This window comes from Ceratosolen solmsi, unplaced genomic scaffold (genome assembly GCF_000503995.2).
Source record: "Ceratosolen solmsi marchali unplaced genomic scaffold, CerSol_1.0 scaffold39, whole genome shotgun sequence".
In the NCBI taxonomy this organism is placed as follows: domain Eukaryota; kingdom Metazoa; phylum Arthropoda; class Insecta; order Hymenoptera; family Agaonidae; genus Ceratosolen; species Ceratosolen solmsi.
Genome location: NW_011948433.1, coordinates 2,578,402 through 2,601,705, shown reverse-complemented (window position 1 = coordinate 2,601,705; position 23,304 = coordinate 2,578,402). Strand labels below are relative to the sequence as shown.

General features: G+C 26.8%; 1 protein-coding gene across 1 annotated transcript; it reads right to left on the bottom strand.

Annotated features, from left to right (window-relative positions):
* Positions 1-1,322: 1,322 nt before the first annotated feature.
* On the bottom strand, positions 1,323-19,641 carry LOC105364633 (uncharacterized). Its single transcript, XM_011502612.1, has 7 exons — positions 19,567-19,641; positions 18,500-18,594; positions 14,292-14,493; positions 14,137-14,176; positions 3,462-3,529; positions 3,056-3,169; positions 1,323-1,591 (listed from the first exon to the last, which is right to left on the bottom strand). Exons 1-7 carry the CDS (start codon positions 19,567-19,569, stop codon positions 1,391-1,393), a joined length of 723 nt encoding a protein of 240 aa, XP_011500914.1. The 5' UTR covers positions 19,570-19,641; the 3' UTR covers positions 1,323-1,390.
* Positions 19,642-23,304: the final 3,663 nt, after the last annotated feature.

The window sequence follows — 23,304 nt, the reverse complement described above, 5'->3', positions numbered from 1 at the left end:
ACCATGAGGAATACCTATAGAAATTTATGTTTACAGCGTTTATGGTTGTTCTGTACTTTAGCTTACATAAGTAATGTTGATATAAGCTCATGCTGAATTTATATGAAAGTAAGCATACAACTATTTACTTTTGAAGAACATTTTCACAGAAGTGAAACTTATTTTCAAATATTTAGCTATTTTATAGAGAAAGTATTTGAAAGTCGGTAAATAACTTGATACGTGCATTCGGAGATGAAACAAAATTTACATGATTCAGTTATTGATTTGGCCAACACATTCCAAAGACCATTACAAATAACTACTTCTTAAGGAATAATACGTACAAACAGACAAATAATTTTGTAAATAAACGTTGACATTTATACGCCATTCGTTATTATTATAATAAAATAGTATTATTTCAGAATAAACGAAGAGACTACTGTGTGTGTGTTTATATTATGCACGTAAAAATTTATGAATTTAACTTGATATTTCGACTCTAAAAAGAAAACTCCATCATTTCTCTTTCCACTTCACCGAAATGCTTATGTTGATCAAATATGAAACAAAAAACAGTTTCATACAACTTTTAACTAATTCTATACGTTACTGAAATTTAAAATAAATGATATTCACTCGATTTATAGTATTGTTGATAAGTCAGTGATTTTAATTTAAATAATTTCAATTTATGCTAAACGCAAAAGACATAAAACTAAAATTCTATAAAATAACAATTATTTATACAATTAATGTTCATTCTTTACACTGATCTTTATCGAAATATATAAAAGTACGGTATAATGCAGATGATTATTTTAATTTCAACTCTAGCTTATTTTGATAATCCTGCTTCTTTTCTTTTTACATAACAAATACGTTTAAATTTTACGTTTTATTTATTTTTCTAAATAAGCTGCCATCGCGTGAGGTTACGTAAAAAAGAAAAATCGTTGAATTTATCACCGCAATAAAGTATCCAAATATAACGACTATGAAATATTTATTTAACTAACAAATAGTAAAATAATTATTATGCATTAAATTTGCAAACCAATTCAAAATATATGTTTCGTATATATTATAAAAGCCAAAGTTTAAAATAAAAAAAAAATAAAAAAAAAATAGTAATTAAGATTTTCCAAATGCATAAACATTCTTTCTTTTTTCATTCATTTTTCACTTTATTATTCAAAATAATAAATAAATAAATACAATTTTTCGATATCATATTAGTTGTTTAAAACATATCAATCATATTATTTTATTGTGACAATAAAAATTTACAAGAGAATATTCCATTATGCAAGAGTTTACCGATTTTAAAGTCAGTAAATCTTCTTGATGAGTTAACAAATTCTTGCCGAACTTAAATTTTGTTAGATAAGCCCTTAATAATATTGATCTAATCTTTTATATTGAAAAATAAATTACAGTTGTCACAAGTGATCTTCTCGGGAGCACACGAATCCAGCACATCCATGTCGAGCTCAATTCCTATATCAATGCACGTCTCCTCTTTTAAATATGGGAAGAAGGAAGTCTCGTCAGAAGAGTCCTCTTGTTCTCCTGATGCCAGGGTCTTCCCCGTGATATCCTTAATTATCTAGATTAGAAATAAATTGAGCTTTCCTCGAGTGTCGAAGTATTAAAAATCGCTTTTTGGTTTAATACTTAAACTTGTTGACTATTTCTTTTTTTGATAATCAAAATATAATTTACAAATTATCTTCTACTTAATAGAATTATCTTAAAATTTTATATTTTAAAGAGACGTAAGAGATATTAATCATTAGTAATTGTTCAAATTAAGAGATTATTATGCTTATGCTCAAATATTTTGTAATATATAAATTATCAATTCTAAACTAATAAGACATTGAAATTCTATTCACATCGTTTAATTGTGATAATTGACATAAGAAATTATGAATTATGGTCTTAGAAATTTCACGTATACATAAATTTTATTTATCAACAAATATAATAGCTCTTTCCTTTCATATATCAAAATGAAAGTCACAAAAATCTATTATTTATTTCATATAAACGTGCATTTACATTGATTATAGTCGCTCATTACTCTCTGAATTGCATAAAATTTAAAAAAAAAAAAAAAACTGTCAGAAATCATCCCAATTGCATTGCAAGAAAATATTTTATTATAATTATTGAAGTACAGCATGTTTTTATATTAATGAAAATACAGATTTATGTATTAAATCTATAAATAAATCTATAAATGTGAATTGACGGTACATTCAGTATTCACAAATATTCACGTAAATTCAATCAAAATCAAATAATATCGATTACATTATTAATAAAATAAAAAATTTATTATACGTGTCATTTTTCTTTTGTTCATTAAAATCAGCATGACTATGTATCCTAGATTCAAACCCATTTTATTAGTATGAAAATAAGAATAGTAAATTATCTTAATTATTTATGTCCATTAAATAAATTCTATTATTTACTTATTCTATTATTATTTATACTTATACTATTATACAATTCTATTATTAACTTCACTTATGTACTAAACAGTTACCTAATTTATACATACTATGTATTATTACACTTATAGATCATAAAGAAATTTTGTAGACATATAATATATAAATATAGGACAGAATAAAAAAAAAAATTTCAAAGCTATTCAAAACAATTTCTACGAATATATACTTCGTATCTTTTGAATCTCATAAGTAAAAATTCAAATAATACGTTAAGCTAGTTTAAATATAAATTCAATTTGTAATTAAATCATTTAATAAACATACATATTTAAAGATAAATTCTCAATGAATTTTTATTAAATTTTTGTAACAAATTAATTTATTCATTTATAAAAATTCTATAAAATAAATATTAAATTTAGATATTAAACATGAATTAAAGTTAAAAAAACTATAGCAAAGTGTTTTTTTTTTCTAAATTACCTGTTGAATAAAAGTTCAGTTTATAAATTATTAGACTTTTTTTTTTAATATAAACTCAACCGAATATTAAGAAAGCTACAAGAATTTAAATTTTACACACGAGTTTTTAAATGATTAAATCATACCTGCTCAGCAATTCTCTTCCAATCTTCGTAAAGAATTTCATATTTTTCTGCTTCTCTGTTGAAATTCATTACAACTGTTTCCATTCCACATATACTTAGAGGTAATGGAATGATCTAAGAATGAAAATTTTTCGAATGCTTCTAAAAACTTTGTTGCAATACACATTATATTTGCAACGTAAATTATTTCATGCAAGCGAATAAGCAATGTAATGAACTCATATTTATAGAGACGTAATGGAATAAAATTTGTTTTTCTATTTTACACGGAAAAATCTCAAATATATAGATGGATGAAAATACATAGAAAAAAAGATATTAATTGGAAAATGGAATAAAAAAAAAATGGAAAAAATGGAAAATTCCTAATTACACTTGCTTTCTGGCTTTTTTCCCTTTTACGTACCTTGTCCTCCTCATCGTTGTCCTCATTGATTTTCTTTGAATTATCCCGATTATCAATTGTATCAGTATCTGCAAATATACGTACTTTTCAGTTTTACAATTTCTTTTTTTATCTTTTCTATCTTATTATTTGCGATTCATTATTTTCACCATAATATCATTGTAAATTAATTTCTTAAATACTTCTTTCGAAGCTTGTACTCTTTTTATTTTATAATAGTTAAAACATTAAAACTCTGTCATTTAAGAATCTTTTTTTTTAAAGTTACACATCTGCTTGTTTACAAATAAAAATAATTGAGGCTAATTTAATTTAATATAAAATTATATAATGTAATTACTTTAAAGAAACTTGATTAATTTATTGGAACGAGTGTATATGATATAGAATGAAAATTTTTAATATAAATTTTTTTACAATATATATATATATATATAATTATTAAAATTAATTTTTAAGTAAAAAAAAAATAATTTTTAAATACAGTTTTAATCATCATATAAACTTGATTTGGGATAATCTTTTTGTATTTCACTAACAAAATGTATTATTATACTATTTATCAATTGGGAAAACCATTCTCTTAAGTGAAGTATATAAAAATCTTAAATAACTTAATTCCAGGTATATAAAACGAGAAGTTTTGTAAAAATTATATTTTATAATTCTGTTCATTAATTATTTAATTTAATATAAGGTTTCGTCAATAAACCTGACATATTTTATGATAATAAAGTCTATATGATAAAATAATCTATTTTAAATAATTAATGTGAAACTAAATTTTATATTTTATATGCACTTATAATGTTGAAACTATATTTCAGTAATTAAAATATAAACATTAAATTATTTCAAAAACATAATAAAAAATCATTTTATATTTATTTTCAATAATATAAATGAATTATATATATGCATATATATATAGATATGTGTGTGTGTGTGTGTGTGTGTGTGTGTGTGTATACACATATATATTCAAATTTTATTTCAAATATAATAAAAACTATACATACGCAAAAAATTATGAAATATTATAAATTTGAATTTAAATTAAAATAAGATGTATGCAAAACTTTTACTACATACTATAAAGTTATTTATAATTAATTTGAATATACTTTCAATATTATTTCCACATACTTTTGCATATTTCTTATTTCAAATGCATTAAATAGATACTCGCAGGCAAATATACAAAATTATATTTAAGATTTTGATTGCTTTACCATTTACTAGGTAATCGAATCTATTGAGCAATTAAGATAATATAGAATTCTATTTATTTTCATATACAATATTTCAATCCCAATAATTTTCGAATATTTTTTATTTTAGAAAACAATATATATGTGATAGATTAAAAAGCTTTTATGTAAGAGATATTACTAAAACGATTAAACTTTGATTAAATTAATTCTCAATTTATTCCTCTAACAATTATTTTGATATATTTAAGTATTAAACTACAATCAATATGACTGATAATTTTACACGAATTTGTCATTAGATATCTACTAAATATTTTCCATAAAGGGTATTCGCGAAAAAAATTAATTTATCCTACCTATTACTACAATAGGTGAAATTTATAAATGGATAAATGTTGAATGTCGAATTAATAATTTTATTTAGGGCTGTTTAAACTTCCACTTCTTTAACATATTTTGCATTTAATTTAAAAATCACTTTTAAACTTCATGCTTACTTAAAGTTAGTTTTGTCATGTTATTTGAATAAAACTTTTCTTCAATAATCAATATTTAAAATGATTATGATTGTTAAACTATTGTTATTATTTCTATTAACTAGTATTTTTCTTTATAATTTTAATATTTAATAGTAATGCGTTTTTGTATTAATTATATATATATATATATATATATATATATATATATATGTAGCTGTATTTAAAATTTTAATTAATTATGAAATGTAATTACTTGTTCTAAATTATTTGTTGTGCTGTCGTGAATGCTGTATAATAATAAAGATTATATGAAAAGAAAAAAAAGTTTGAAAGATCTAGCTAATGATGATTTCAAATAATGCAATATATTAGTTTAAAAATGTCTTACTTATAAAGACTAAAAATATTGCATATTATACCAAACATTATTTTTCACAAGAGTATATAATAGAATAAAATTACTTAAATCAATTTTTTAAAATTATATTTTATTTTGAATTAACAGATAACTAAAATTTTTTAAATAATCCAATTCGTGTACTTAACTATTTTCTTATTCTTTCTATAGAAATTGTATTTTTTAATGTATTTTTTAAATATAATTTTTAAACATTATATTCTTAAATGTTTATTAACTACATGCATTAGTTTTTAAATAACAGATTTAAAAGCTTATTTAAAAATTGTGAAACATACATGAAATATATGTTTCTGTAATTAATTTGTTTCTCACTTTCTCATTATATATATACTTATATATACATACAACTTTGATTAAATTTTAATAGAAATATTAGATTTTATAGTGTTGGAAAATTTTATATATCAAATACTATAAAAAAAAATTTATGGTATGAATAATTAAATGACCACCTGTATTTTAATGAGAAAAGTTTTGTAAAAAGTTTACTAGTACATATTCGGAATACATTTTTACTTATTCTCCATAGTAAAAGAATGCAACAATGAATATAATTTTAAGAAAATACCCTAATAAATCATATATTGCAAACTTACAAAAAGAACTTATAGAATTATACTGGTTTAGTTAAATAATATAATTAACTTATAATAGAAATATGATTCGTATATATTTTTAAAGTATTAACATAGAAAGCAGATTTGCCGCTTCTAAATCAGGACAGAGTGGAACTTTCATTAAACAATAAGCCATTATTAAAACAGAAAAATCAATAATAATAATCTATTACAAGATGCTGAATACATAAAAATGATCCATTAATAATTTAAAAAATTGAATAATAGCGCATAAATTCATAAATATTTACGCGAATCCATATTAATTAAAAGTAATCACATGAATATGATTAAGCTTTATTCAATTGACTTTTAAATGGTATAATATTTTTCGCGAAAACAAAAAAAAAACAAATTCGCTATTTATGTTTTAAACCTTGTGTGTTTGACATTCAAATAATGAATTATTGTTTTATCTATAAATCTCATAATGATCATAATGAATTTATTACGAAAATCCAGTAAACGTTACCTTATTGATTAACACTGCTAAAAAAAATTTGATTCATAGTGGCATATAAAATTATTGAAAAAGCAGGATGAATTTAGAATTTGTACGAATCGAGATAATTTTATAATGATTGATACGTTAATTTATTTATGGTTAGTGCAGTAAGTTACGTAGTGATAAGAGATTGATATTGTTCATCTTTTTATTTAAATTTATCACGTGTTTAATAAATATTGTTCAAATTGCATTTAACTTTTATTGTCAATACGCGACATTAAATATAAGTCCCTTATATTTTGCCTGAAGAATAATGTTGAATCATTTTAAATATCATATAACCACGTCATTTTATACGTTAATACATGCACAGTGTAAAAATAACTTGAATGATTTAGACTTGAAAACTTACTTGAAAAATTTGCTTTTTTAGATAATACTGACGCTTAAGATTAAAATATGGTCTTTCGAAGAGTCAAAGGAGTGCGAAGGTATCTTAATCAATAGGTGGAATCCGAGTCAGAATTGAAATAAGGATTTCGAGAAAGCCCTTCTCTGACAAGCCTAGAATTTCCGTAGCCATGGGAAAGCTGTTTTTAGTCGCAGTTCCACCGAACTTGGACTGCCCAATGATCGTTGCGACAATTTACTATCCGAGACTGGTATCGCCTACCTCAAAGGTTAGCAAAACGCATTTCCAATGCCCAGACAACCGGTCCAAATTCGCTTTCTGATAAAGTACGCGCTCGTAAAGTAGCCCCACGAATGAATTCTCGACTGATCCTACAATCTTCTAAAAAGCCCATAAAATTTGTTTAGTGTTCCATAAAGCGATTTTCCACTCCTACTGGCTAGGAAGAGGAAGGGAGTATAGTTTTATGTCGGGAACAGTCGCCAAGCGTAAACCCTTAGAGTTAACTTCGACGCTTTAACCGCGAGATTAAGTGACTGTTCAATGCATAACCGTGTACATACGGATGTTGGCTTAGCCGTTTGAGCTTTAAATCGAGTCTGTTATTTCATGTTCAGCTTATATAAATAGATCGAGTGATAGGGACGAAAATGATAAACTATTGCATGTATAATAATATTTCGAGAACTTATCATTTTTCTCGCTGTTAGGACATTCGACTAAAGTAAAGTGTAACTACGCGACTCAATTAGTTTAATAATAAATAGGCATCGCTTATGTGCTTATGCCATTATGTAATTAGAACAATGCTAGATATTAGCATTCTTCTTTTTTTTTTCTGAATGATCTATTAGTATTAATCATGATCGTACGTCTACTTTTGCCCAGAATTTTAATGATATCAGTAGTTGGAAATAATAAGTAATTATATGCATTCAAGGAGCTAATGATTAATATATATTTGAAAAATAATTTTCCAAACTAAGATAAAATATTCTTGATAATATAAATTATTCTTTTAAAAGCCTTTCAATATTGTCTGTAATTTGTTTGTAATTTTAACATTATTTCATATTTTGATAAATTATATTAAGCATCGAGATAACTATTTCTTAGATTGGAATGTGAAGATAATTATTTCAATGATTTATGATGAGATTACCACGATTAATTAACTATTATAATTACAACCAAATTCAACTTTGTTTGAGATTTATTTTAGATCTTCGCTCAGTAAAATCGGTGCACTAATCTTTACAAATAAACTTTTCATCGATAAACTTCTCTCTGATTAGAAACATATCTTATCGAGAAAAATGTTTTTTTTTTTTTTTTTTTTTTTTTTAAACGAATACGTAATTTCTTTTCACTTTTCTATAAAGTATAATTGCTTTGTCTTTAAATCTTTAAACAAACAGAAAACAATTTACTTTATAGCTGCAAATAAATTAATATATTTTCGTTGTTGCTCTGACTTAAATTGCTTTTATGATAATGAAAGAGCGTAAATATAGTGCAAGTCGTGGGAGAGCGCAAAATAACAAACATACTTAGGAAACATTAGCACGCCGCCCCCCCCCCGCCCCTTTGGCTAGCATCACTAATCAGCAATAGCAATAATCGCATGAATAAAATGAACGAAAATATTTGTACAAACAGAGAGAATAAAAAAAATATGAAGGAGTAATTATCATAAGTTATCGCTATTGTATTAGCGTAAATATAAATTAAATTAAATCCTCACTGACTGATCCGCTATACAGAAAGCCTAACAAACGTTTGTGTTATATTCTTCTTTTGGCCATAAACATGAGCGAACAAGTAAGTTAAGTTATACTGAAGACTTCCTTACATTTCACGACCATATACGTACATATAATATTGTATAATATATAAAATATAATATATAATATATAATATATAATACTGTGTACATTATTACAAACTTATTCTCATCTTCGATATTCTCTCATCAAGTTTAATCTTCCAGCGTTTGTGCGTAACACAGAGGATCCTTCGTAAATTATTTGCTTTTGAAATATTAAATTTGTTTATTATATATATTTCAATTACGTCAATATTAAAGTAACTGTTCAAAACAAAAACAAAAAAAAAATTGCATAATATCGAAAAAACTACAGTTAATTTCTCAATGACATTGAATAAAAGAAAAAAAATCACTTGAAAAGTACTCGCCATCCGGTGACTTGCTCATTATTCAATTCTTGACAGCCTTCGAGGCACGATTATTTGACATTGTGAAATTATTTTCTATATTTTACGTAAATCCTACCTTCAACCATTTAAAAGATTGATTGATTGAAAAACGATGAAGTGATGAAGAAACACGTACTTTTCTTAAGAGGTAACCAATACTTACTCGTTTATCGAACGAAACATGCGACTTCATATTTACATTACGGTTATTTACTACTAAACCAAACTCTGATAGTGGCTTTAATTCTATTTTTAATTTTTTTTTTTTTTTTTTTTTTTTTTTTTTTTTTAATCTATTGAGTAAATCAAATACCTATTGCAATTTTATTTCATAAAATAAAAATTCAAATTTGAATTTCATAAGCTTTAGTTTATTAAAAATATTTTAATTGCTTTTCAAAATTTCTATTTAAAATTTAAATACTCGAATCTGATACATTTTCAAGAAGGAGAAAAATAAATTATTCTTTTGAAGAAAATTATAATCTGCTTTTTAGAAAAAGCAAATTTTTAAACTTTGGAAACTTATTTATTTATTTTTGTTTTTTTTTTGTTTTTTCTTTTTTAACACTTTGACACCTTATAAAAGTCTTGAATTATTATAGAAATTATGTTAGTAATGTAGAAATTCGACAAGTATTTTATAATGGTAAATTTAGATTCTCCAAATGAAATTACAAGTATATACTCGATAATTATATTATAAAATGGAATTTTTAAATTTATATAGTTCAAAACTATTTCAATAATATCACTGCGACTACGGAAACTTTCTTCATTTATACGCAATAAATCTTAAGTAAATATTACTTAACTATATTTAAGTAATATTTGACTGTAGATAATGTTATTCGAATTTTCAAGTGATAAATTACTAAAATTTTTGAATTTCCATAATAACAAACCTCTAAAATTTTCGACAGATTGCTTTCAATTAAAAAGTTCCTGGAAATTTTTCTAATGTTTTTCATAAATTATTGCAAATCTATTGTACACAAAATTTTATCAAAATATATTAACCCAACGATCCAATATATTATGTTTCGATTTCACATTATCTAGATGAAACTATTCAGATAAATTAGTTAAATAATACACGAGAGTGCATAATCTAATGTATATATATTACGTCATAAATTATCTGATTAAAATAAGATAAATTCATTCCGATTTGCATCAAAATAACTTTCACACGTGTCTTAAATGATCTTTCTTTTTCTTTTTTTTTTTTTTTTTAAATAAAAACTACTTAAATGTACAATTTGAAAAAATTCTTTTAAATTTCATATGAATAGATGAATGTATGAAAATCGTATGGATTTCCATGCAATATTTGACACACAGAAACCATCGACTTTAGAATTAAGATTTAAGATTTAAGTTTCATGATTAATTGTACATTGATCATGCGTATAAAAAAGAAAATAAAATATCCCTAAAATATAATACTAAAAAAACGCATGCTGAAATTGATTTTTATTTTTTATTGTTCTTAAGCATTTGTATTCATGCTATTATCAATCTCTCCTCGATGCCTTACAAATAATGTACAAAATTGATTATTTTGTAATACTTCAAATTCTGCTTTAATGATAAAATATTTTAATAAGTATAAAAATTTTGAAGGGCTTAATTTCGTAGATCAGACTTATGTAAATTTAAAATCTATTAATATTTGTAAATCTGTAGAGAATAATAAATTAAATGAAAAACTCTCAAAATAAAATTATGTATAATATAATATATGTATATATTAAAAAATGGTATAAAAATAAAAGTATAATAAAAATGGATAATAAAAGTGAAATGAAATTAAAAAAATAAAGAAATTTTAAAAGGGAAATTTAAGATATAGGTTAACTCTAAAATATAACAAAAATAATAATATAAACTCATTGTTTAAGTTCAACCAAATAAATGAATTAAAGTCTCGTTGATATTATTGTTAAATACTTGTATTTCAAATGATTTTATATATTTACTCTAATGAAAATAAACTTAACAGAACTATTTATTTTTTATTAAACTGAAATGCCAAATTAAAGTATGAAATTTTTTATTAAAATATGTGTGTGTGTGTGTGTGTGTGTGTGTGTGTGCGCGCGTGTGTGTATATTACTATTGACTCGTAGTATTTGATGAATTTATTAATAATAATTCAATAACACATAAAGTTTAAAGTATTATGACTTGAAGTATCCGAATAAAAGTATTGTGAAGATATTTTTTATTTGAAATTACTGATTGAGACAAAAATTAAAATATACTAAAGTATCTGAATAGGATTTGAACCTCAAGCATAATCCAATTTTCATAATTGAATCTGCATTTAATAGTACAAAATTATCACCAATATTGAATAATATTTATGGTGAGTAACTAACATGGTCGTATTTTATATTATGGGCCTCATTTTTGAGCTCTTAGCAAAAGAGCTTCTCATCACGATCCTTTCTCGGCATTTAGTCTCCTTATATATAAAAGTGACGGCGAAACGTATCGGAGAGAGGGGGAGGGAAACGGAGATAAGAATGATTGAGGGCAAAATCGGGAGAAAGAACTGCCGGGGAAGGATTCGGAGTGTGAAAAATTGCATGATCGAAGTATCGCTGCTTCGCTAAAGGGAATAAAAGGGGCGAATTTAGCGAGAAAAGTGGAAGGGGGGGGGGAAGGAATCCTCAAAGAGTGAACAAGCCAGAAGGAACATCACTACTGCTACCACCAGTTAAGGAGTTATGACCTAGCCACCTCCTTACATCCGACGCTCAGACCATCGCCTCATGCTCGTTCTCTGCCTCTGTCTCTCTCTCTCTCTCTCTCTCTCTCTCACTCTCTCACTCTCTCACTCTCTCACTCTCTCGTCCTAAAGAGGGTATCCGCATCAACGAAGTCTCGTTCGATCGTATTTTAACATAGCCTTTCCGTGTTCTTTATTTCGCTTTCCCCATTTGTCTACTCCGATAAATATAAACTACCCTTCTTAAGGCGACGAGTAAGAAAACTTCGATAGCCATTCGCTTCTAAGAATATACCGGAGAATAAACCAGCGAGCAGGTAACAAACAGTCTCCTTAAGAGTGCAAAATGAGTAAGTCATAGGGCATCGTTCTCAATACGACATGTTCGCCTAATTATTTGTTAAAATCGGTTAATAGATGGAGAAGATTAACTTATGCATTATCAAAACCTAATGCTCTTTTTCTTTTATAATATTAACGAACTCCGTTCAATTATTTTTATCTAATCTATTAAATGATGAGAATAATTTCCGTTGAAAGTAACTTATACATATTGTTTCAAATGGACATAATGAAAATTAATAAACAGATTGTAAAATTATAATTAATATTAATAAAAAACGTCATCATTTATAAAGTTATCGGTCAAGTACATTAGCAAGCATACATTTCTCAGTTTTGCATTATCGACCAAACTCACGTAAATCAAATATCTTATGACAAAATTTTATAATTATTATATTACGCTACAGTAATCAACATACTTCCGGGAAAAATTTTATCCCATTTTCAGCCGTCACTAGCATTTGCCTTTCCATTCCATCAGTATTCCAATAACGAAACTTCACAGAATTCAAGCGTAATCTTTATGTCGAGAACTCAAAATCCAAGCTCATGTAGCTTGCGAGTAACTGTGATTTTTCGTAACCAACGTCAAGCACAGAGATCATAAAGTATTTAGCGTTTAAACATTTGGCAATTATTGAGAAAGCATTAAATGAAAATTTTAACTGTTTTCAAAATTATGACACGTTTACACCATTTCGGGTGAAAAAAATATTTGCCAAGCTACGCTAGTTCGAGAAAGATAAATAAATATCTGTATGTGCGCATATATACATTAAATGCATATAAATGTATCCTATATAACATGATACAACATTACAATTGATAAATATTGTATGCATTTATATGAATAATCTTTGCTAAAATCGCGTTCTTCATATTAAAACAGAAACAGAAACAAAAGTAAAAGCAAAAGCAAAAGCAAAAGCAAAAGCAAAAGCAAAAGCAAGAGCAAAAGCAAAAGCAAAAGCAAAAGCAAAAGCAAAAGCAAAAGCATAAGCATAAGCATAAGCATAAGCAAAAGCATAAGCATAAGCATAAGCAAAAACAAAAAGAAAACAAAATGGAGTAAAAAAAATTAATTATATTTCTGAGTATTATGTATAGCGTGAATATTTTTATATTTTATACATTTTCTTTTTCATCTTCAATGAATATTCATGTACGCCCTCCTATTTAATGCTCAACCGCCCCTACTTTTATTCGATTAATCATAAAATATTGTTTTTATAGATTGACATAAGAACACAAAGCTGCAGCCATGAATAACCGAAAAGTAAAGCAATGAGATTGGAAGTAATTCGTTTTGCTCCGATACGAGTAAACAGGACACTTATTATCCTATATTTGACCACCGTTATGCTTAGCCCTTAGATAACAAGGAATAAGAGGTACGTAACATAATGCATTGTAATACTTATCGCGCAAACAGCACTATTTTATCGCAAGCCAAATAAGAATTAGAGATTATTCGAGGTATTAAGATTTTTATTCAAAGCTTGAATATATGAATCTGCCTCGACTCGGGTTTACCACCATTTGTCTCCCATCAAATCCTCCGAATTATTCGATAAAACGCCTAGAATTGGCGAGTATGCATTAAAAATTTTCTAATTCATAAATCTCACTCATATAGTAGTTTACATTCAGTCATTCGACAGCTTGATGCCGCTAAAATTATTGTCAATGTCAATATTATTTCGAACCGCGAACTAATTCATGCATTAATGAATTTTTCTCATTAATTAGATTCTTTAATAAATTAAAAATAACCTTGGCACTTACCGCATTTGTATTCGCAACAGATCCCCTCAGCAACATTTTCCTAAAAATTAAAAAATATGAAAATTTAAATAACGTGTTTTTCCAATTGATTTCGTAGGAGTAGAGGAAGATTGCTTTTTCAACGAAAGCTCCCCCCACGTAATTAAGTTTACAACCTGGCGCTGACGATTTGGCGGGCAGTCCGCTTTCGTTTCGATTTCCAACTTGGCTTTCTTCAGATATTCGTTCAGTCTGGTAATGAAATCTATGTAGGTGAACAGCCAGTCCTCCCACTCGTATTCAGCTGTTTCTACGACTTTTATCAGCCAGGCGGTCCATAGATGAAGGTCCTTGGATGATAGCGGCTTCTCATTTTTTCTGGCAAAACGATAACTCGAAGGATTAAATAATTTCCGCATTTTATATTATATTTTCTAATTAAGGGCTGAATGCTTAAACGACATTACTATTACTATGTCATTAATACTTTACTCATACAGTATAATTTTGCTACAACATAACTTGCATTATTTGTCATTATTAAGATCATAAAACGTTTATTGCCTTCCACTTGCTTGTGAAAGTACATATGTAATGTATTATAAACGATGTAGTAAAACCGGCTACCATCGTCTTATAACTAACGGATTTTCCTTCTTAACAAATCCATTTTCCAAATATAAAGAGAATGAATGGAAGGGCTCGTATGAAAATTTTCAATAATTCTCAATTGTGGAGAAACTATTTGAATTGTGGAAGAGACAGTCGTTCAAAATGCTCGTTGCTTGGTTGGAACATTTACTCTTCAAAATTTCGCAACTATTTGAAAATTATTGCATCACGTCATCGGATGCTTCCGCGTTACGGATACGAAACAAGCCGATCGGTAGTAAAGGAACATTTTTTTCTAGTTAATCGCCATGGCACTAAAATTATCAGTAAGAAAACTTCGCGATTAATTCGGACGCGGTGCTTCTTTAATAATTACCTTTCGAGTGCGAGATAGCGTAAAAGCTACTTGCGGAGCTGGTCGCATGGTGGTGGTGGTGGCGTTGGGGGGGGGGCGAAGGGAAGCTGACTGAATGAACCGTACATGTAGACGCATACAATTACTTAAGTAACAACGCTTAGCGGACGCCTTACTTTTTTTTTTTTTTTTTTTTTTTTTTTTTTTTTTTTTTTTATTATTACTCATAATAAACTTTGAATGAAGAAATAAATAAATAATACGAGAAAAATTGAGCGATTATATATTGTAAAAAAAATTAGCATTATTCACCGACTCGATATTAAATGCAGAATATGATTTTATTATCATTCTAGCGATCTTTTTGAATAATTTTTCATTTTTCACTACTGACTTTTATTAAATGCATTAAAAAAAATTTATTCCCATCCATATGCAACCCAATCGATAATAAAATAAAAAAATTTAATGCTCTCTAATTTTGTAATGTTCTTATAAATGACGCTCGAGTTTCTTATATAAGTAATAAATGAAAAAAAAAAAAATAATAATTTTTCTTTTTAATTAAAGTAATAGAATGATAATAGAAAGTAGCTGTATAAATTGAAATAATTACATAAACAATATTTGATATTACGCGTACGCATACTGCTATGATAAAAAATTTAATTTAACATTTTAATACATTAGTTTCCGAATTACGATAAGTCTTCTTGCAATATTAAAATACATACTAATTAATTTTCTACCAGGGAGTAAATTACTTATGATCATTAATGAATTGGCAATCGAAATTATGAAATTTTAATATAAGCGATTGATTTTGTATATTATATATTAGACAATACAATAAATACTTGTTATTTAATAACAATAATTTCTAACATTTATTTGATAAGATGTCAATAAAATAATATTTCTTACTTTATTTATTTTACAAATATACCTCATAATAATCTCTCTCCATACGTATATATATATATATATATATATATATATAAAGTTAACTTATTGGATTTATAATTAAAACTTGTTTTTGTTATTTTTATTTATATTGTTGTAAATAATCTTAGTTTATTATTTTTACTTCATACGGAAAAAGTACGTACATTTTCTTGTAAGTACATATATCCAAAAACTTTCCAAACTCTTTTATTAAGTATTAAGCTACAAAGCTTTAATGTCAAACCCCATACAATTATAATAGCTAAACACAGTCAATCCTATCTTTTGTTTCTAATATTATTATTATATTTTCCCGTCAAATTTATCACACAAAGTAATAATAAAATAAAGAAGATAAATTTATATTTATGTAAAAAAAATGATTGAATATTGAAATATTATTAATTCTTATTCAGCAAGGAATTAACTGTCATGCATTACATCACATTTTCAAAAAATAATTATCAACAAGAGCATTTATATTGTAATTTTTGCTAGACTACTTTTACTATACATATTTTTGCATATATTATAATTATTTTTAATTGTTGAAAAAATACTATAAATTTATTATTCGATAAGCTTTATTGTTAAATAATAATTTTTTGTTACAGACCATTTAGAGCAGAATGCATTAAAATTTGAACGTACAATGTATTATTTTATATTGCAAATTTTATCCTAAATATTCTAAATATATATTTAGAATCATATGATTGAAAATATAAGCAATTTGATGAAATTAATGTTTACAATTCTGAGAAATAAACAAAAAATTGTTTAATATTTTTAAAGTAAATACAATAAAAATAAAGCATTAGGTGTCACATTTGATATTTTAAATATGCTTATAAAATGTTAATGATAAAAATATAAAAATCATTCGATGTTTTATATTGATACTTTTCGCATTTATAATATTTATTACATAATAAATAAAATATTGTATAATTTGAATTTCAATTACAAACAATTATAACTAAGTTATTCTTGCTAATTATATGGCATTGACAACACCAACACATTGATTCACCAACACAATCATTATAATTATGTTCTATTGTTAATGGTGTTCTAAAATGTGCTATTGTTTCGTTGAGACAGATATTTAATATTATCTATTTAATTATATTATATTATTTATTTTGTCTAGCTGTTAATTAATTTTAAGTACAAATAAGATTATTATGTTGGAATTGGGAATTCTAATGCTAGTATAATAATTCAATAAATCAATGCCTCATTTTATATTTTAATTTTCTGAAAACTCTAAGAGTAGGATGATAATATTTTTAAAAGTTTATTAAAAATTTAGTTGCTATATGAAATATTGAAGTTTTCAATAATTATGATAAAAAGAAAAATAATAAAACTCCATACGTTAAAAAAATTTGTAAGTACTTGGAAATTCAACTACGTAAACTTTGTACACTTATGTTTCAAGAGATGATCCAATTTTTGAACTTTCGTAAATTCAATATATTGCATTTTTTTTCTATACTTTTTCAAATATATATGCATAAATATGTTTTTATTTCATTTATTAATTATTTTAAAGTAAAAGTAAGTTATTCAAAATGTCAATGTAAGATTATACTGACGAATAAATAATTTTCGTCGATCTTATTTTAAGAAAATTAGTAACGCTATAACGTTCTAAGTCAAATGTGATGAATTAAGAAACAATTAGTATATACTTTACTTTAAAACGCTTAAAGTTGAAATTAAAACAGTAAACGATAATTTTTTTTGTTTTTGTTTGTTGATATTATAAAAATATACATGAACATTTTACTTATGAACAAATAAGTTATGAATATCCACGTATTCAACAAAAAGATATCATTTTCCAATTATACATTTCTTAAAGAAATATTTGTTTTATCATTTTAATGAAGATTGGTTATTTGTAAGTACAAAAATACTGATTATTAACATCCATTAAATTCAATTTATAAAATAGAAAATGTACACACCATTTTCTTTTCCATATAAAATTTTACCACATTAGCAAAGTGTTTCTCTATCCTGATAAACGTTTATTTAAGAAAAGATCCTCTTGGTGCGAATGGGATTTGAAGTTAGGAAGAGAAATTATTCTTCAATATCGGTGCTTAAAAGATTTTCTTTGTAGGAACAAGAAAATACTTTTAATTCCAAGTTTTCATTAGTAAATGGATTAGAAATAAAACGTATTTAAATATTTTAAGTGGTTAATTTCTAAATATTGTTTGATGCTGCATCATACAACGTATTATAAAATAATGCTTGCCGTAAAAATATTAAAATGTAATTAGTTATAATTGTAATAAAATTAATAATAATAATAATTATAATAATAATAATAATGATAATGATAATAATAATAATAATAAATAGTTATTGTAATAATAAATAATGTTATTCTTTAAGTGCCAAAAATCTTTTTATATAACATTTGCGTTGAAATTAAAAGAATGTAATAAATCATACAGATCTGATGACGGTGATCCGGTTGTATTTTTAGACATATTGTTTAGTAACTCGTTCCTTGCGGCATTTCTCCTCATAGCTGCGTCTATGCATCTCTAGAATTTAAAAACGAACCATTAAGAGATTTTTCATATGTACATCTCTCAAGGGACAATTTTGCCTTGTAAAAATGCAAATTACACGAAGCGTAACAATGACCTATCGTACATAATAAGTAGCTCGACAAATATTTTCGAGATATAAAGTATCTACATTATAATACATTATACTTCTAAAGCTTCCTAAAGATTTATAACGTAAAGTATTATTTAAATAAAATTTCATTCATAAAGACCTTGGACTTTTAGTGTATTACTTACCTGTAAAATTAAAGGAGAATAATTTCAAAGATAATTGAAATTAAATAATGTAAAAGAAATTTAATGTTCTCTATGACAAAAATCAATAATCTGCAAACTTACGTACTAATCATTATCAATTTAAATTTAGAATTTCTTTATTGATTTCTAATAATTGTTATTTTATCGAAGTTGTATAAATCAATTGTTTCACAAATGTCAATTATGAGTAACAAAAACTTTCTAACATTGGAACAAGTAGAATTTAATAATCGATTAACTGTAAGAACGGTATTATTATTTTTATTTTTTTTTTTCACAATGTCCGACTACTACGTACAATATATATTTTAAAATCTGTCTTTAATGTTAAGATTCTTTTTCACTTAATCGTGTTTATATGTATAAAAGCGTTTATAAAGTCAAATTAAATTAAAATAATTTTATTGACGATAAAACGAACATAATCATAATAAGTGAATTTTAAAGAAATGATTGGAACAATACTGCTAATGTATAATAATTAATTGATTATAGAATATAAATGTGCAAAGATAGAATTATCAGTGCACTGTTATCGAAGTTATAATGATTTCAATATACCAATGAGTAATACTTTTCATAAAATAGATTTTTCTATTAAAAAATAATAATACTTTCGTAGAGAATAAAATAGACAAATGAAAAATATACAAATACACTTATACAAATAAAAAAGTTTGTATAAACCATTATTTTAAGATATTATGCAGCTGGTATGTCTCGATGATGTTTACGAGATATTTTTGAAATGCAACGTAGACTATTTCTATAATCTTATCTAGTTGAATAGGGCGTTTGCGCTGATTCTCGTAACGATTACTTTTGTCTTCAATTCTTGTTCTTTCTATACTAGTTCCTTTATCTTGACATTACATAAGTTCATTTATTTTGACGTTGCATTTTTGAATGAAGTTTTTAATTCTTTGGAAATTTCAAAACCTTGGTCATTGTTATTATTGATGATAACAATTAAAGATTTGTTTATTCGGTAAAATTTTTAAACTTTTCAACGCTCATAGTTTGTTTAGATATTTAACTTTTATTCGCAGTCCATTATTTTAAAGAATAAATATATAAAGTTGGAAATGAAATTGTCAAAGATAAAAATTCTCTATTTACTCTTTTGTATCAATCAACATTTTTAACGATTTTTATAAATTTATCGTATACATATAAAAGGATACGTATGGCATGACTCGTAAACTATGTAAAAACCGATTTCACAAAGTAATCAAAATTTTTTTTACATTCATTGTGCATAAGAGCAATTCACTTTTCAAAGCAAAACTATACAGTCCGTTGCTAGAATACATTTTATAACGGTTTTTTCCTTCCGGGATCTAGCTTCGACAGTACTATCCTGCATCTATAAAGAGAAAGAATATCGGCAGTTCACCCCTTTATTCAAAAATAAAGAAGACTAGTAGAAAATATGAACTCCAAATAAAGAAACCTTTATACATTTGGTATTTTTGCACTATTTGATTTGCCATGATCTAATAAACATTTTTACGTTATGGCGTATCTTCCATCGACGAAATCAACAATATATATATATATATATATATATATATATTAATAAATCACCATAATAATAATTTTGTACTAATAAACAGTGGAAATTTGTTAGGAATTTTCATATAATTATGAAACACTTGCAAAACTAAATTTATTTAAAAATAATGAATGTAATAATACATTTAAAAATGCATTCCTTGATCTCATGTTCATTCATTTCTCTGTGATATTTTTATTTATGCAAATTTGAATATTCTTTTAATTAAAATTTAAAACTGAAATTTATAAAGAGATTAATTAAAACTAGAATCCAAGTTTAGTTTATTATGTCATATAATGCATTATTATAATGAAAAAGTTGCGAATTGAGTGGAGCACGTATGAAACGTGTATTTGATGCTGTTTAGGTTACTTTTGAGGAATATTGAGCAGATATTTATAAATTTATTTCGCAAGAGTAATAAGCTATACGAAAGTTCAATATTTCGCGAGATTTTATAAAATAATAATCGCCATTATACAAACATATCGACAAACTAGCACTCGTACACATTAAAAATTGAGCTGCACTTTGGCATAAAGGAGTACCGCCGAGACGTCCAATGAAATGCAATTTTTATTGTTTTAATTTAGGTGGGAGAAGCTCATGTTAATAAAATACGTTAAAATAGGATCATGCGCGCCCGTTACATTCTCAGCGAAGCGTAAATGCGCTCGAAAAATAATTTTCCGTTTTATTCATCTCCCTAAAGTATTAAATGCCGAGGAAACGTTTTTTTAAAGACCACTCCGCGCGTAAACTGTTCCATTTCCCGCTCGTTCCTCTCAAAAGCCATCAGGAACCCTAGACTGCGGCCTATGATATCGTTCGGGGGAAATGCAACGCAGCTGCGATATCTCGAGCGCGCAAACGCCACGTTCACGTATCCCAGCCTCGGTAATGAAAGGTTGCCTCGCGAAGCCGAGTCGGTGATTGGGTGGTTGTGGGTGGGACGGGGAGGGAGGGGAGGGGAGGGGGGGGGGTAAGAATCTTACTCCCCTTGCTTCCCATTTTAGCACAATGCATGGCATTTCATGTGCTACGCTAAATAATACCGCATGTGCACCAACGCGAATACGCGTGACGCATGTGCGCCACTACGCCGTGCGAATCGATTGCACTATGAATTGGCGCGTAATTAGATTGTAAATATCAAATGGAGTTTCCGTCCGCTGGTACATGCTACATTTATCATTAATTTCCGGCTCCATCATCGCCGACACTTGATACCTCTATCTATTCTATCCTCATCGTGAACTTATAATCAGACTCTGCAGACTCGTGTTTGCGTCTTAAGTCGTCTTCGGGTGGTGCTGGTAACTTGTGTAAATCACTTTATTAATTTTTTTCTTTCATCACTTTTTTACTTATCACCATTGCCTACGAAAAAAATAATGGAGATTTTCGTCCCAATATGATGTAAGTTGGACTTACTAACGTTGAAGATAAAATGGCTTATACTTATCAGATACAGAACACACAGAGAGAGAGAGAGAGAGAGAGAGAGAGAGAGAGAAATGCAGTGCCATTACCAATGGCGTTTGTTTATAATGACGAGATTGGAAAGATAAATTGGCCGACCCAACGGTTTCCTCATCCATTTTATTGACAAATACTTGGCGTGAATGTGCTAAAACAGAAACTATCGTATAACTATGCGTACTGCTATTGTGTCAACTATCTCTATCGAGGATAATTGCTCTCTTATTTTGGCGCTGCTACTGCTGCTTTGCAGTCTAAGTCTATAGAAACAGCGCGGTAAAAGCTCCGTTCTATATATCAAAAACAGCAGCTTTACCACAGTTTGTGGTAGCTATATTATTACATGTATTTTGTATCTTCAAAAGGGGGAAGAAAATTTCGTATTCGGAAAAGCCGTGAAATGAGTGAAATGAATACAAAGGGGGAAGAAAATTTCGTATTCGGAAAAGCCGTGAAATGAGATAATTTCTATGAAAGTACATCTCGAACATAAATCATTCGCCAAATGTGGAATATCATTATTTATAGATAAAGTTTTTTAATAATAATACATAAGCTTCTAATTGTATTGGATCATGTTGCTGTAGTCGTTTACATGTACGTATACATGCGAGTGAATTTGTGATTTGAAAATGGGCGCGTTAAACATTAACGATTGTTATTAGCAATAATGGAATAACGTGAGAGTAGAAAGAAATACATTTATATATATTTGAAAGCTCAGGCATGAAAAAATATTAATGCACATGATTTTCAGAGAGATTTGAAATTTTGGCATCTAGTGATTTTAAGTCTTTCGTGAAAATGTAACGCTACGAATGACGGGTAGTAACAGTGGTAATATGTTAAATGTAAAAGGCCACCCGAAGAAATACCGTATCGCCTGCGATACGATGGCAACAAGGGAGAAAGCTGAGATGAAAACTGCTTTGGGCATGGAAATAAATTGCATGACGAACTGGCCTCGTTACTCAACAAAAACAGACGGACGAAAAATTTCTCGACATAGCAGTTTTTTCTCGCGACCAGTTTTCCTAAAGACTACATTTTCCAGATCAAGAGTATGAAGTCGTGGTGTTAAATGTTCTTAGAGCCGCGATTCAAGACATTTGCCTTTGAATAATTCAGTCGCTTTTTGGTTCGTCTATTTTGCGTAATTGAATCGTTAGGTCTGCGGGTGAACGCGACTATTAAGTCCGTCATACGCGAATGCACATATCCGCAACTGACTGCAAGTACCGCGTTAGCAGACTGCTGCACACCTCATTTAAATTAACGTAAAGTAATAAAAGAGCGAAGTTAGTATATCGAGATCCCGCGTAGGAGCGGTAAGCGCAGTTGCGTGGAGAATGGAGCTTGGTAACGGTGGTGGCGGTGGGGGATGA

Bases quoted from the DNA above. Each gene is read 5' to 3' on its own strand.
- LOC105364633 (XM_011502612.1), bottom strand. The intron at 3,530-14,136 runs GTAAGTGCCAAG...GTATATTTGCAG, and splicing joins CTGTTGCGAATACAAATGCG to ATACTGATACAATTGATAAT. The intron at 1,592-3,055 runs GTATGATTTAAT...TTTCTAATCTAG, and splicing joins GGAAGAGAATTGCTGAGCAG to ATAATTAAGGATATCACGGG.